Source organism: Akebia trifoliata, chromosome 9, assembly GCF_017979445.1.
Source record: "Akebia trifoliata isolate Shusen 1 chromosome 9, ASM1797944v1, whole genome shotgun sequence".
Lineage (NCBI taxonomy): Eukaryota > Viridiplantae > Streptophyta > Magnoliopsida > Ranunculales > Lardizabalaceae > Akebia > Akebia trifoliata.
The window spans coordinates 1,499,485-1,513,149 of record NC_141383.1 but is presented as its reverse complement, the minus strand read 5'-3'; the positions used below and the strand labels follow the sequence as shown (position 1 = coordinate 1,513,149).

General features: G+C 33.3%; 2 protein-coding genes across 2 annotated transcripts; both read right to left on the bottom strand.

Moving 5' to 3' along the window:
- Window positions 1–4,420: 4,420 nt before the first annotated feature.
- Window positions 4,421–7,221, bottom strand: LOC147394004 (protein TIFY 6B-like). The gene is made up of 6 exons (XM_086453491.1): window positions 6,908–7,221; window positions 6,478–6,782; window positions 6,156–6,246; window positions 5,717–6,047; window positions 5,162–5,219; window positions 4,421–4,805 (listed from the first exon to the last, which is right to left on the bottom strand). Exons 1-6 carry the CDS (start codon window positions 7,109–7,111, stop codon window positions 4,691–4,693), a joined length of 1,104 nt encoding a protein of 367 aa, XP_086309617.1. The 5' UTR covers window positions 7,112–7,221; the 3' UTR covers window positions 4,421–4,690.
- A 145-nt stretch (window positions 7,222–7,366) lies between these two features.
- LOC147394003 (protein TIFY 6B-like) lies at window positions 7,367–12,417 on the bottom strand. Its single transcript, XM_086453490.1, has 7 exons — window positions 12,144–12,417; window positions 10,199–10,398; window positions 9,769–10,073; window positions 9,446–9,536; window positions 9,010–9,340; window positions 8,444–8,501; window positions 7,367–7,757 (listed from the first exon to the last, which is right to left on the bottom strand). The coding sequence occupies exons 1-7, from the start codon at window positions 12,226–12,228 to the stop codon at window positions 7,643–7,645; spliced, it is 1,185 nt and encodes a 394-aa protein (XP_086309616.1). The 5' UTR covers window positions 12,229–12,417; the 3' UTR covers window positions 7,367–7,642.
- Between the last annotated feature and the right edge of the window lie 1,248 nt (window positions 12,418–13,665).

Genomic DNA, 13,665 nt, shown 5'->3' with positions numbered 1-13,665 from the left:
ATTTGAGTTCTTTCGGTTCGGGGCAACACGTGGCAAGATGCGAGTCTTTGATCAACAATTAAGTTTCATCTTATAAGTCTTTTTTCTTTTGGAAAATTAAAGGGATGTTAGGCAGACCCCCAATCACAAAAACATCAGCAGCAACTACTGTCTCTCATAGAAATATGCCCATTAGCATCTTTAGTTACAATGTCCACTAGCTCTATAGGGACTCTCATAAAAATGAATTGAGGAACAAGATTCCTACTGTAGAATAAGGCTTTATGATTATTTGTTTATTCAAATCTGACTTAATTACAATTGAATTGAGTCCAAATTAGATTCTACTTTAGGATAAGGCTTTATGAATTGAGGAAAATGATTCCTACTCTATGAATCATGACTTTAAATTTTGAAAAAACTTTTCACACTATGTGAAAACCAAAATTTTGACAAGAAAATTTTAGAAACCGAAATTCGACGGTCCAAGGCCATTGAAAATTTTATTTTCCCAAATTCAATGGCTTAGAGCCATCAAATTTCTCCATCCTCCATTAATTTGACAATTTCAATCCGTCAAAAACAAAAAAATTCAACTTCTTGTTCTGTTAAATTCTATGATATTCAACGGTCTAGGGCCATCAAATACAGGCTTTTTTCACGTTGTGTCATCTCATTCATGAACAACATAAGTCTTCCCTTTATCTCGAATGAGATGAGAGTGTTTCCATAAATCCATAAATAAGAAGAAGAAGAGGAGTAGAAAGATCCGAGAAGGAAGAAGAATAAGATGGAAATAGGTGAATAACTTCTCATTCACGAACGATACAGAGATTTATCGGGCAAGTTATATCTGTATCGGATAATTTTTAAAACCATGCTACATATATCTGTGGCAAAACCGCTCCAAGAACAATAAAGAAGAAAATTAAGAACAAGATGCAAGTACATAAAAAACACTAAAACTTTTACGTATTTCCCTCAAGATTGAGGTATGCCCACGGATCACACCAATTCCACTATGAAAAGAGAAAATTCTCAGTTACAAATAACATCTTTTTACCCAAAGAAAAACGAAAATATATATGTCCAAGAAAATATAACTAGGGCTTTTCATAATATATACAAGTGAAATTACGAAAATAATCTTTAAAAAAATTCTTTCGAGAGCTCGGCCAACTAAGACTGGTGTGAAATGATGAATAGTACTCCTTGTTGATTCGTACCATCAGGCTCCACAAATCATAACGATATCCGACTTCAAATATTGCCAAGATATTTTCCTTTGTTTTTTGGTTTAAATGAGAAACTTGAATCATTATCAACAAGTCATCATCATCACATGCATCACATGAGTCCTCCATCTCAGCCAAATAATTAAAATAATGAAAATTTTATTTGAGAATAAGTGATGTCAGGGTCAAGGTCATGAATGGTGGTTAGTAGTGAGGCCAATATTTTCATCAATAACAATAATTAAGTCATTGAAGGATGCAAGTTGCTGCCTCCTTTTTAGCTCAATTTTTCTCACGTGAAACATCACCCCATCATGTGTGACCCTGACCTTCTTTGACCATTTCAATCTCTTTTTCTTCATTTATACTCTTTTAAGTCATCTTAAAGCACTACACCATTAATCAAATCTCCATTTGGTTTAAGAATGATATTTTTTTTATCAAGGAAATTACCAAAACAGCTATGTAGTTTGCTAAAATTACTAAAACAGTTCCACTCTTTTAAAAAAAAAAAAAAACTATATACTTGATTTCATAATTATATTTTTTTTAAATAATAATTATTTGGTGCATAATTGATGGACCAATGCTTTAAAAATTGAATCGAAAAGTTATCAAATTGATTAGACTGTGAGCAGACTTGACTTTTATTAAAATAATAAAACTATGTATATTTCATTTATTTTCATGAAAAAATAATATTTGCAAAAATTGATAGTTCACTCATCGAATATCGGTTCAGAGAAACGATAAATAAGCAAATAGCAAATGTGACCGTACAATATATAATAATTTTGTTAAAGGAAATAATTACAAAATTGGATATATGTTAATTTTCATAAATTTATAAAAGACATAATTCATTCAAGATTTTTTGCAAAAGAATAACATTGAAGTGACCTCCAGATTGGACCTCACAAAATGGATAGGAAGCATAGATGCTTTTCCTCAAAATAAGAGCGAAAAAGCATTTATGGCTCCTATCCACTTTCACGTCAAGATGACTGATATGAGGTCTAATCTTGAGGTCACTCCAGCACAACTCTTTGCAAAAAAAACTCGAACCATCTTCGTAGAACACCTCATTCTATTTTTGCGGACATAAAATATTATAAATTATTTGACAAAATGACTCATTTCAAGCAATGCAAGAGAAACCATGGAGATTGATTAACTTTCTCTTTCTATCTCTCTCAATCAATCTGTTTTTGGGTTGTACCTTTCAAATACACATTGAAAGTATTAAGGAAAATAATAACAACTTGATGCAAATGCGTATTTATGAAAATGACTAGTCGTGGAAACAATACCACAAGTACAAGTTGTAGATTTAGATTTTTCTTCTTTTAGAATATTATGATATTTTTTAATATACTTTGAACTTTGTACTTATGCAGTTTAAATAATTAATCCTTCGTAAAAAGATTTAAAATTCAAATAAAAGTCGGCGAGGCATTTCTTTAAGAGAGATTTATCCAGCAGACCTAACTATTGCACTTTTATTACAAAAACTCCCTTTGAGTTCTGACAACTTCAAGGAATCCTTGCTTTATGAAGTTTATTACCCACCAAACCTCACATTATCAAGTTCGTTACTGAGCAAACCCTAGAGTGGGATCCACATCATAAATTTCAAATTTATGTGATTAATTTGTTACTTAACATATCTTGGAGTAAATTCTAACCACATCAATTTGTGCCATCCAAAAACATGATCTAATCCACAAAATTATAAAGGAGAAAATTCTAAGAAATTTTTTAAAAAAATTAAAAATTTAATTAATTTTCACCGTTGAATTTTAATTTTAAATTTGAGAGTTTGGTAACCATCAATTTTCAAAATCTACGATCAAGCTCAAAAGGACTTTTTCTTTTTTTGGAATTTTTTTTTTTTTTACTCAGAGTTTATCCATGAAATCTAGAAGACTTTTGTTATTGGATGGCTAATTTGATAATTCCTGTGGGCTCAAAGAGCTGAAATCTTACTAAATTAGTCATGCTAACCTTATTCATAAAGTAAGGTTTGATCCAATAATAAAGTTGATAAAGGAAGAGAGTTTTTGTAATAAAATTGCAAGGGTCTTTCCATAAATCTATCTTTCTTTAATGGTGTCAACAAGTTGCTTTCAATTCAATTATAGATGTATAAGATGTGAAACCCATGATATGTAGTGGCGACCGCCTCCGAGACATGCATTATAATCCAAGAGTCCATGCCTTGGTGGTCATTCCCACTACATATCAATCTCTCTTTGAATATTTAATATCATACAAATTTGACTTAAATTTACACAATAGATTTAAAATGTTAATTTAAAGGTAATTTTGACATTTTCCTCCATGTTTTGGTGAATATTTGAGACACCCTTTTCAAATTGATGAAATACCACTAACCTTTAGAGGTGTCAATGGGTCAATTTCGATTTGGTTATTAAGATATTTAGAATCGGAATCATTATATTTTTTCTAATCAAGTTTTTGTCGGTACTGATTCTAAAATAGGTGTATAACTAGAATTGGAACCACAAAGAAATGTGGGTACCAATCGGTTTCGATGCTCAAGAATTGAATGAAAAAAATAAATTATTTTGAATCATTGTAACACAATTATTTCTTTCAAAAAATTAACATATATTTTACAAAAATATACTTAATTAAAATTTATTTTACTAAAGATAGGAGTTAATAATTTTGTTTTTTTCAAATTAAAATTTATCTTCATTACAAGTAATAAACTTTTAGAAGAGATGACCCAATTTAAGCTCCAACACATAATTTATATGAAAATTTTGAAGAACTTTATGTGGAGGGTATATATATCTAAATAACCAATAAGCAAAAATTTTGATTAAATAATCTTCCAAAATGCTACCATAAGGACAAACAAGTATGAAATAAATATATGAACCCTAGATATTTAGTTCTTGAAAAGATAAAAAAAAAAGGGGGGGACCTAGAACCAAGGCTAAGCCCTAAAGCTGTTGTAGAATTCATAAATTAACAAAATTCCAAGTTGGGATTGAAGGGTGTGGTCCTTAAAAGATACCATATTCCCATAAACTTGCATTCCTCATGGAGCACAAGTATCACAAGACACAAGAACTACTTAGAGGAGCCCCATGTCTTCTTTCTCCAATGCACCTAGAAACTCTCCATGTGTTATGGTTGTGTTATCATCTCAAAGGAAAGCTTATAAAAATGAAAAATAAGACTATAAGCTTACTTACCCTGTATTAAAGTAAAATTGTTACATTAAGTCTTCTCGGATGGAAGGCTCCGATCACGTTCAAAGGAAACGACATACAACTAAACAATAATAGACTAAAAATCATATACTTAAAAGTGACTTAATTGATATTGGAGACAGGCAAGAATCGAAATTAGAAATGAAAAAGCAAAAGCGATCTTCCGCTTACATCTCTCTAAAGTACCCAAATTTTCAATAGTGTTCTAATTCTTAGTCAGCTCTAAAGACACTATGACTGCTCCTTTACACCATTATTTCTGGAAAAACTTACACCATGGGATCCGGGGGTGGTGCTGCCATCTAACGACTTTTTGCTCGTGTTACAAGGCACTGTGCTCATCACCCTACATTTGGCATGGATAAGACGACAAATGGATGGAAGGTAATTTTAGTAGTGTAGATAAGTCAATATTGTCGATAGAAAAACAATTTTTGAGCTTCAGAAGGAAATTTGCCAAAAAATAGAGATTCTATCACCACACCATTTTTTGCTAATGCCAGCCCAATTCATATGTAAATCACCAAAGAATGAGCACACATATTGGGGTGAAAAAAGTTGGTGTGGCAATAGAAGCTTTCCTGAAAAATCATGAACGACTTTAAAGGGATAAAAGAAAAATGAAAGATCTGGCAAGTTCACTTCATAAATTGATTCAACTTCAACTGAAGAACATAATTAGTAACTAATCCAAGAAATTACCTCTCCCTGCGCTTCTCCAGAAACCGAGCCAAGGATACATTACGAACCTGAGGCAGAGCTGAAGAGCAAAACAATTGTTTATTTATCATGAATTAGGATCATTATCAGAGTTATATATATATTACAATTGATGATCAAACTACTTTATACTTATGTTTTAATAAAACAAGAGAGTTGCTACTGGCACCCCAACTTTTACTTATTACACCCCGATTTCTTAAATTATGACACCCAAATTAAAGATTAAAACACTCTCTTAAAACAATACCAAGGTTTGGCTCAAATTATAATCAAAATATTACAAAACATTACAACACTCAGATCAAACAATTTCAGGAGTTGTTCACAATTATGATTAAGGTCATATAAAATCCTAAACCCAAAAAATAGAAATCCAGAAGAGAGAGAGAGAGAGATTTTATTGGCACCCCAACTTTTACTTATTCTCAGCCATTCACTTATTTTCTTTATTTTAATTGAGGTGTAATAAGTAAAGGTTGGGGTGCCACTAGCAGCTCTCGACAAGGCCACCAATTAAAAATTACAATGTAATACCTCCTGGCATCAGAGTTGTGGCTGCTGATCCTAATGTCGTGAATGATTTCGGAGGCTCCTGTAGGCTAATAGGAGCTATCAATGCTCCCATGGTTTTTGCTACCATCACTTCATCAGTGCCACCAGATCCACACCCGGACTGAGCAGCGGCATGTGGTGCAACAGACATAGGGCTTGAAAGACCAGAACAAGATGATTTCGAATGGGATTGGTTACCATGAACACCATCACCTACAACCGTCTTGGGGGTTGGTGCCACCACTAAGGCTCTTGGGTTTTGACTAGGGTTCACCGAAGACCCATTCCCAGCCAAGAACATAATAGTTTGAGCCTGGATATAAAAAAATACCCAACAAAAAGATACACAGAAAATTCTCAGCACATTGAACCATCATACGTGCGTCTGTGTGTCTTTGTTTGTTTGTAAGAGAGAGAGTACCTTCTCGGGGGAGACATTATCATAAACGTTCACCAAACCTCCATAAAAGATGGTCAATTGAGCAGGTGCCCCCGCTTGCTTGGAAATGTTTCTACAGAAGAAATACAAAAGCTTCAATTTAACATTCTAAGTACAAATTTGAATGAAAATTAACAAATTCCCCCAACGAATTCTCTCAAAACCTTGAGGAAATTTTAAAATCTTAACCTTTGATAATCATGATTTGTAAGACTCAGTAAGGTGTAAATTACCATCAAGACCTCTTTCATGAAGGGTAAAAATTAAAATTAACAAATTAAAGAGTCGGTAATTTTTTGTTTACCTCTGATCAGCAGACTCAACCATGGAACCACCATTAGCAACAAAGGAATGCGTCGGATTAGCCATAATTGGAATTCCTCCAAGTGGTTGTTGTTGTTTCACAGAGGCGGCACCAAAGTTGTGAGTGGTTGTTGGAGAGTGGGTCTTGAAGAAAGGGTTGCCCATAGCAACCGAAATCATATGGTTCGAGGCTGAAAACGCTTTAATATCGTGAGAACGATGGGCTGAATGCGTGTCACCGTGTTGCAAGGGATGCGCTGCCATTGTATAATGGGTACCCCCTTGTTTATCGAGAACTAAGTTTTTCTGGTAGAAATCGAAGGCCGGAAATAGAATTAAAAAAATAGATATTAGTAACTACAATTAGGAATATATGTTACAATTATTATCTCTACAATTACATACTAATTCAAAAAATGTTCATATCGAACCTGGACTACACCGGTGAATGATTTGTTATGGGTGTCAAAAGCATCGGCAGTTGATATGGGCATAAACCCGGATGAAGGAAGAGGATCAAATGCAATCTTTTTGGACCTCTCTTCTTGAACATTCTTGGAAGGCATGAACTGAGGCAGGGCCGAGACCTTGTTTGAAAAAGGCCACTGCATCCCGGAACCTTGTTCAGGAAACATGTTGAAGTGGACCTAGAACCAAGGCTAAGCCCTAAAGCTGTTGTAGAATTCATAAATTAACAAATTTCGAAGTTGGGATTAAAGAGTGTGGTCCTTAAAAGGGACCATATTCCCATAAACTTGCATCCCTCATGGAACACAACTATCACAAAACACAAGAACTACTTAGAGAAGCCCCCATGTCTTCTTTCTCCAATTCACCTAGAAACTCTCTCCATGTGTTATGGTTGTGTAATCATCTCAAAAGAAAGCATATAAAAACAAAAAATAAGACTATAAGCTTACTTACCCTGTATTAAAGTAAAATTGTTACATTAAGTGTTCTCGGATGAAAGGCTCCGATCACGTTCAAAGGAAACGAAATACAACTAAACAATAACAGACTAAAAACCATATACTTAAAGTGACTTAATTGATATTTGAGACAGGAAAGAATCGAAATTAGAAATGAAAAAGCGTTCTTCCGCTTACATCTCTCTAAAGTACGTAAATTTTCAATATTGTTCTCATTCTTAGCCAGCACCAAAGACACTATGACTGCTCCTTTACACCATTATTTCCAGAGAAACTTACACCATGGGATCTGGGGCTGGTGCTGCCATCTAAAGACTTTTTGCTCGTGTTATAAGGCACTATGCTCATCACCCTACATTTGGCAAGGACAAGACGTCAGATGGATGGAAGGTAATTTTAGTAGCGTAGATATGTCAATATTATTGACAGAATAACAATTTTAGTGCTTCAGAAGGAAATTTGCCGAAATAGAGAGATTCTATTACCACAACAACTTTTGCTAATGCCACCCCAATTCATATGTAAATCACCAAAGAATGAGCACACATTGGGGTGCGATTAGAAAAAAGTTGGTGTGGCAATAGAAGCTTTCCCGCACATAGTCACCCATTTGGGGTTCGGGAAAAAGTCAAAAAAAAAACAAAAAAATCGGGAAAAAATAGAAATGGTGTTAAGACAATATATTTTTTTCTACTATGTTAAGAATAAATGGTCTTTTAAAATAGCTTGTTCAGCAAAAAAATAACATTTTTTTTTTGTTTAAATTGCGACTTTTTCAAAAAGTCAAGATAAAGTCGCAATTAAATCATATATGATTAAATCGCAATTTTTTCAAAAAGTCGTGATTGAATCGTCAATCTTTAAAATTGCGATTTAAACACAATTTTTTGAAAAAGTCGACGACTTAGTAACTATGTTCCCAAAAAATCATGAATGACTTTACAGGGATGAAAAAAATGAAAGATTGAGCAAGTTCACTTCATAAATTGATTCAACTTCAAGTGAAGAAAATAATTAGTAACTAACCCAAGAAATTACCTCTCCTTGCGCTTCTCTAGAAACCGAGCCAAGGATGCTTTACGAGCCTGAGGAACAGCTGAAGAGCAAAACAATTGTTTATTTATCATGAATTAGGATCATTATCAAAGTTATACATATATTACACAATGATGATCAAACTACTTTATACTTATGTTTTAATAAAACAAGAGAGTTGCTACTGGCACCCCAACTTTTACTTATTACACCCCGATTTCTTAAATTATTTATGACACCCAAATTAAAGATTAAAACACTCTCTTAAAACATTACCAAGGTTTGGCTCAAATTATAATCTCAATATTACAAAACATTACAACACTCGATCAAACAATTTTAGTAGTTGTTCACAATTATGATCAAGGTCATATAAAATCCTAAACCCAAAAAATAAAAATCTAGAAAAAACAGAGAGAGAGAGAGAGCGCTTTTATTGGCACCCCAACTTTTACTTATTCTCAGCCATTCACTTATTTTCTTTATTTTAATTGAGGTGTACTAAGTAAAGGTTGGGGTGCACTAACAGCTCTCAACAAGGCCACCAATTAAAAATTACAATGTAATACCTGCTGGCATCAGAGTTGTAGCAGCTGATCCTGATGTCGTGAATGATTTTGGAGGCTCCGGTAGGCTAGTAGGAGCTATCAACGCTCCCATGGTTTTCGCTACCATCACTTCATCAGTGCCACCAGATCCACACCCGGACTGAGCAGCGGCATGTGATGTAACAGACATCGGGCTTGATAGACCAGAACAAGGTGATGTCGAATGGGATTGGTTACCATGAACACCATCACCTACAACCGGCTTGGAGGTTGGTACCACCACTTGGGCTCTTGGATTTAGACTAGGGTTCACCGAAGACCCATTCCCAGCCAAGAACATAATAGCTTGAGCCTGGATATAAATAAATACCCAACAAAAAGAAAACACAGAAAATTCTCAGCACATTGAACCACCATATGTGCATGTGTGTTTGTTTGTTTGTAGGAGGGAGAGTACCTTCTCGGGGGAGACATCATCATAAACATTCACCGAACCTCCATAAAAGATGGTCAATTGAGCAGGTGCCCCCGCTTGCTTGGAAATGTTTCTGCAGAAGAAATACAAAAGCTTCAATTTAACATTCTAAGTACAAATTTGAATGAAAATTAACAAATTCCCCCAAATAATTCTCTCAAAACCTTGAGAAAAATTTAAAATCTTAACCTTTGATAATCATGATTTGTAAGACTCATTAAGGTGTAAATTACCATCAAGACCTCTTTTGATGAATGGTAAGAATTAAAATTAACAAATTAAAGAGTCGGTAATTTTTTGTTTACCTCTGATCAGCAGACCCAACCATGGAACCACCATTAGCAACAAAGGAATGCGTCAGATTAGCCATAATTGGAATTCCTCCAAGTGGTTGTTGTTGTTTCACAGAGGCGGCACCAAAGTTGTGAGTGGTTGTTGGAGAGTGGGTCTTGAAGAAAGGGTTGCCCATAGCAACCGAAATCATATGGTTCGAGGCTGAAAACGCTCTAATATCGTGAGAACGATTGGCTGAATGCGTGTCACCATGTTGCAAGGGATGCGCTGCCATTGTATAATGGGTACCCCCTTGTTTATCGAGAACTAAGTTTTTCTGGTAGAAATCGAAGGCCGGAAATAGAAATAAAAAAATATATATTAGTTACTACAATTAGGAATATATGTTACAATTATTATCTCTACAATTACATACTAATTCAAAAAATGTTCATATTAAACCTGGACTACACCGGTGAATGATTTGTGATGGGTGTCGAAAGCATCAGCAGTTGATATGGGCATAAACCCGGATGAGGTAAGAGGATCAAATGCAATCTTTTTGGACCTCTCTTCTTGAACATTCTTGTAAGGCATGAACTGAGGCAGGGCCGAGACCTTGTTTGAGAAAGGCCACTGCATCCCGGAACCTCTCTTGAACGCTACACATTCGAAACAAGAACAAAATATGATCAATTAGCTTTAAACGTGATCCAACATACCCATCCCCAATTTTGATTGAAATTACCCTCACAACCTAAGAAAGGAAAAGAAAATTATAAATGATGGAGAAGATCATAAACTCCCGACTTCATCAAAATCTCGATGAAATTAACCAGTACTACATCAAAAATTCAAAATTAAGAACAAAATATAAAATTCGTAAAACCGAAAATCATACAAAAACCCATTTCCAAACTTGATAGAATTAATCAATGCCAGCACCGATCTTAAAAATTAAGAAATAACTACAAAATGGGTAAATCATATCTCGAAAAACCAACATAAAGTTAGAACAAATTAATCACTAATTGCATAAGAACAAATTACATATTGTTTCTTTGTTAAACAAGTTAAGATGAGAGGCCTTTCAGGGAGAGATTAAACCCATGAAGTATTAACTCAAAGAAGGAATCTTCATAGTCTAATAGTTGGGAAATTAAATGTCAAACTCTTTGTCCCATACAATTATCCAGATAGGATGAACAATAGAATATAACTATATATTTTAATTCATTAATTAATTCAGATGATACAAATATTTTATTCTTTTATTGTGGTAGGAACTGACCAAAGCATTAATCAGTGAAATATAACACATTTCCATCAAAAGAACCCCCAACACCCAAAAGCGCATGTTAGCAAAACCTTACCCAAATAAAGAAAAAGAAAAGAGGGAGAGAGAAAATAAACAGAAAAAGATCAAAAAGTAAGAACAATAGGTATCAGAAGATAAGATTAAAATTTTGAAATTTAGATAAAAAGGTGATTCTAACATGAACTGAAATCGTAGATGTTAAGGAAACAAAGGCATCCAGAGATATAGAAGTTTGTGAATCCAAATTCCTAGAATTAAATTCACAGAACCATTTAAAATAAAAATTGCTACAACTCTCATATGATTTCAGGGGAGGCGCAGTGATCACACCTGCGCAAGTTAGCATCGCTATAAGAAATCAAAACAACCCATTTCTTAAAATCGGTCTCAAAATCAATAACTTCAGTTTAAAACACAAATAGACCAATAAAATGGACAAAAAGTAGAGAGAGACCCATTTTCAATTAAAAAACGAGAAGATTTCAGGGGCAATACCACCCATTTCTTAAAATTGATGATCTTCAAATCTATAACTACAGTCTAACACACAAATAAACAAATAAAGAAAAAAAAAAGAACAAGAGAGAGAGAGAGACCCATTTTTCAAAACCACCATTTTTAAAATTGAGATAATCTCCAAAGCACTGACTCTAAGTCTAAAACACAAATAATTTAAATAAATAAATAAGAACAGAGAGAGAGAGAGAGAGAGAGAGGCCCATTTTTTCAAAAAAAAAATTTGAAAACGTAATAAATTGCAGGAAATTTAGTTATCAAGCTTGTGGGTTCTGGGTCAAAACCACCTATTTCTTAAAACTGATCTGCAAATCAATAACTCAAGTCTAAAACACAAAAAAATAATTAAAAAAAGGGAGACCCATTTTTCATTAAAAAAATAAAGAATTGCAGGAAATTTAGTTATCACGTTTGAGATTTCTGGGCTTACTGAGAGCTAAAGCAAAAGTATGAGAGCCAAAGAGCAGAAATCAGAAAGGAAAAAAAAATTAAAAAATCTAAGAAATCTACTCTTCCAGGGTTCCATCAAACAAAACAAATCAAATTAAACCAAATCAAAATAAGACATCATACCATGATCTTTGCTTCCATCCTTAATCTCCTCTTCAACTATAGTTACCGAATCCTTGGAATTCAAACCCAAGAAATCCCTCTCCATATTAATCAAATTTTTTAAATCCAACCCAACAAAATACAAAAGATCTAACCCTCAAAAACCCTAAAACAACTCTTCAAATTCGAATCCAATTTCTTCTTCAACCTTCAACAATCCAACTTCCAGCTTTTTTTATAATAATAAAAAAAAAAACCCACTTTTGCTTCCACCGAAATTCTTACAGAGACGGTGGTGATAAGAGAAAGATTTTATTAAATAGACCTCTGTGTGTTTTCGAATCCAACAATCGTTAAATCTCAACCGTCCGATTCAGAATCTTTTTTTAATCTTTCTTGTACCGGCTTTTTCCGGTTATGAACCAGTTGATCCAGTCATCTACCACGTGCGCTAGTGTTAACTCTCACTTCACCTAACGATGCCACGTAGCACTATTTGCTGGCATGTTTTACTCGTTTGAGTGTGAATGTACTTCTGCGATTAATTGGAGAAAGAATCGTATTCCTCGCCAAATTCTTATCCTATATCTATCCACAATTATTTTGTTAATTTTTAAGGTATCCACTATTATTATACTTTTTATAAAACTGTTTCATGTGTGCATGGGTGCCATGATCATGACCAAATGTACCAAAATACCCTTAATTCTCACACCAAATATCTTTTGAGTATTTTAGAAATACCACCTTGTTAAATTAATGATATTAAATTTACCTCCTTGCAAAATACAATATTAGATTTACCCTTATCATAATAAGTCTAGGTTGCTTTCTCTCGGTGATTTAACGGTGAAATTTTTATTATTTTCAAAATACTAAATTTATTAAATCAAAATTTTAATATTAAATCATCAACATTAAGTTATGTTCGAAAGAGGTAAACCTGATCTTACTTCTAATAATAGGGTGTTTCTAAAATACCCATATATTTTATTAATAATGAACCAATAAAAGTTAATTTAAGTAATTCTTTAAAATTTTCCTATATTTATATTTTTTTTCTTTCTTTGGAAAAAAAAATAGAGGTAATTTAAGTATATCCCTTCATGTTTTGTTGAATTTTTTATATTAGGGTTTAGGATTGTCAGTGAAACGAGTTCAAAATAGATTAAGGTCAATTTGGGATTAATCTTATAAGAATATGATTGGAACCAAAATCAATCCGGTAAGAATTGGATTAAACTCTTGTCAGATCTAGTTTTTATTGGATCTTAATATTCAAGTTCGAATATGATCTAATAGAAATTGCATCAAATCTAATTTGATACACAAAATGTTAATAAACTTCATATATTTTATACTTTAAAAAAATGTATTGATTTTATTTTATTTTTTATTTTTATTTTTTATTTTTGTTTTGGTGGGCCGCACGTGCCATCCCACCCAGCACATGTGCAATATTAAATAGCCACCTGTCAGTGGAAGGGCATATAGAATTGATATAACTTAAATAATGTCTCGCACTTTATAATATTAGTGCCTA

Bases quoted from the DNA above. Each gene is read 5' to 3' on its own strand.
- LOC147394004 (XM_086453491.1), bottom strand. From the start codon at position 7,111: ATGTTTCCTGAACAAGGTTCCGGGATGCAGTGGCCTTTTTCAAACAAG. The intron at 6,783-6,907 runs GTTCGATATGAA...GATTTCTACCAG, and splicing joins CATTCACCGGTGTAGTCCAG to AAAAACTTAGTTCTCGATAA. The intron at 5,220-5,716 runs GTATTACATTGT...TTTGCTCTTCAG, and splicing joins CACAACTCTGATGCCAGGAG to CTCTGCCTCAGGTTCGTAAT.
- LOC147394003 (XM_086453490.1), bottom strand. From the start codon at position 12,228: ATGGAGAGGGATTTCTTGGGTTTGAATTCCAAGGATTCGGTAACTATA. The intron at 9,537-9,768 runs GTAAACAAAAAA...TTTCTTCTGCAG, and splicing joins GTTGGGTCTGCTGATCAGAG to AAACATTTCCAAGCAAGCGG. The intron at 7,758-8,443 runs GTAATTTCTTGG...TGCCAAATGTAG, and splicing joins CTAGAGAAGCGCAAGGAGAG to GGTGATGAGCATAGTGCCTT.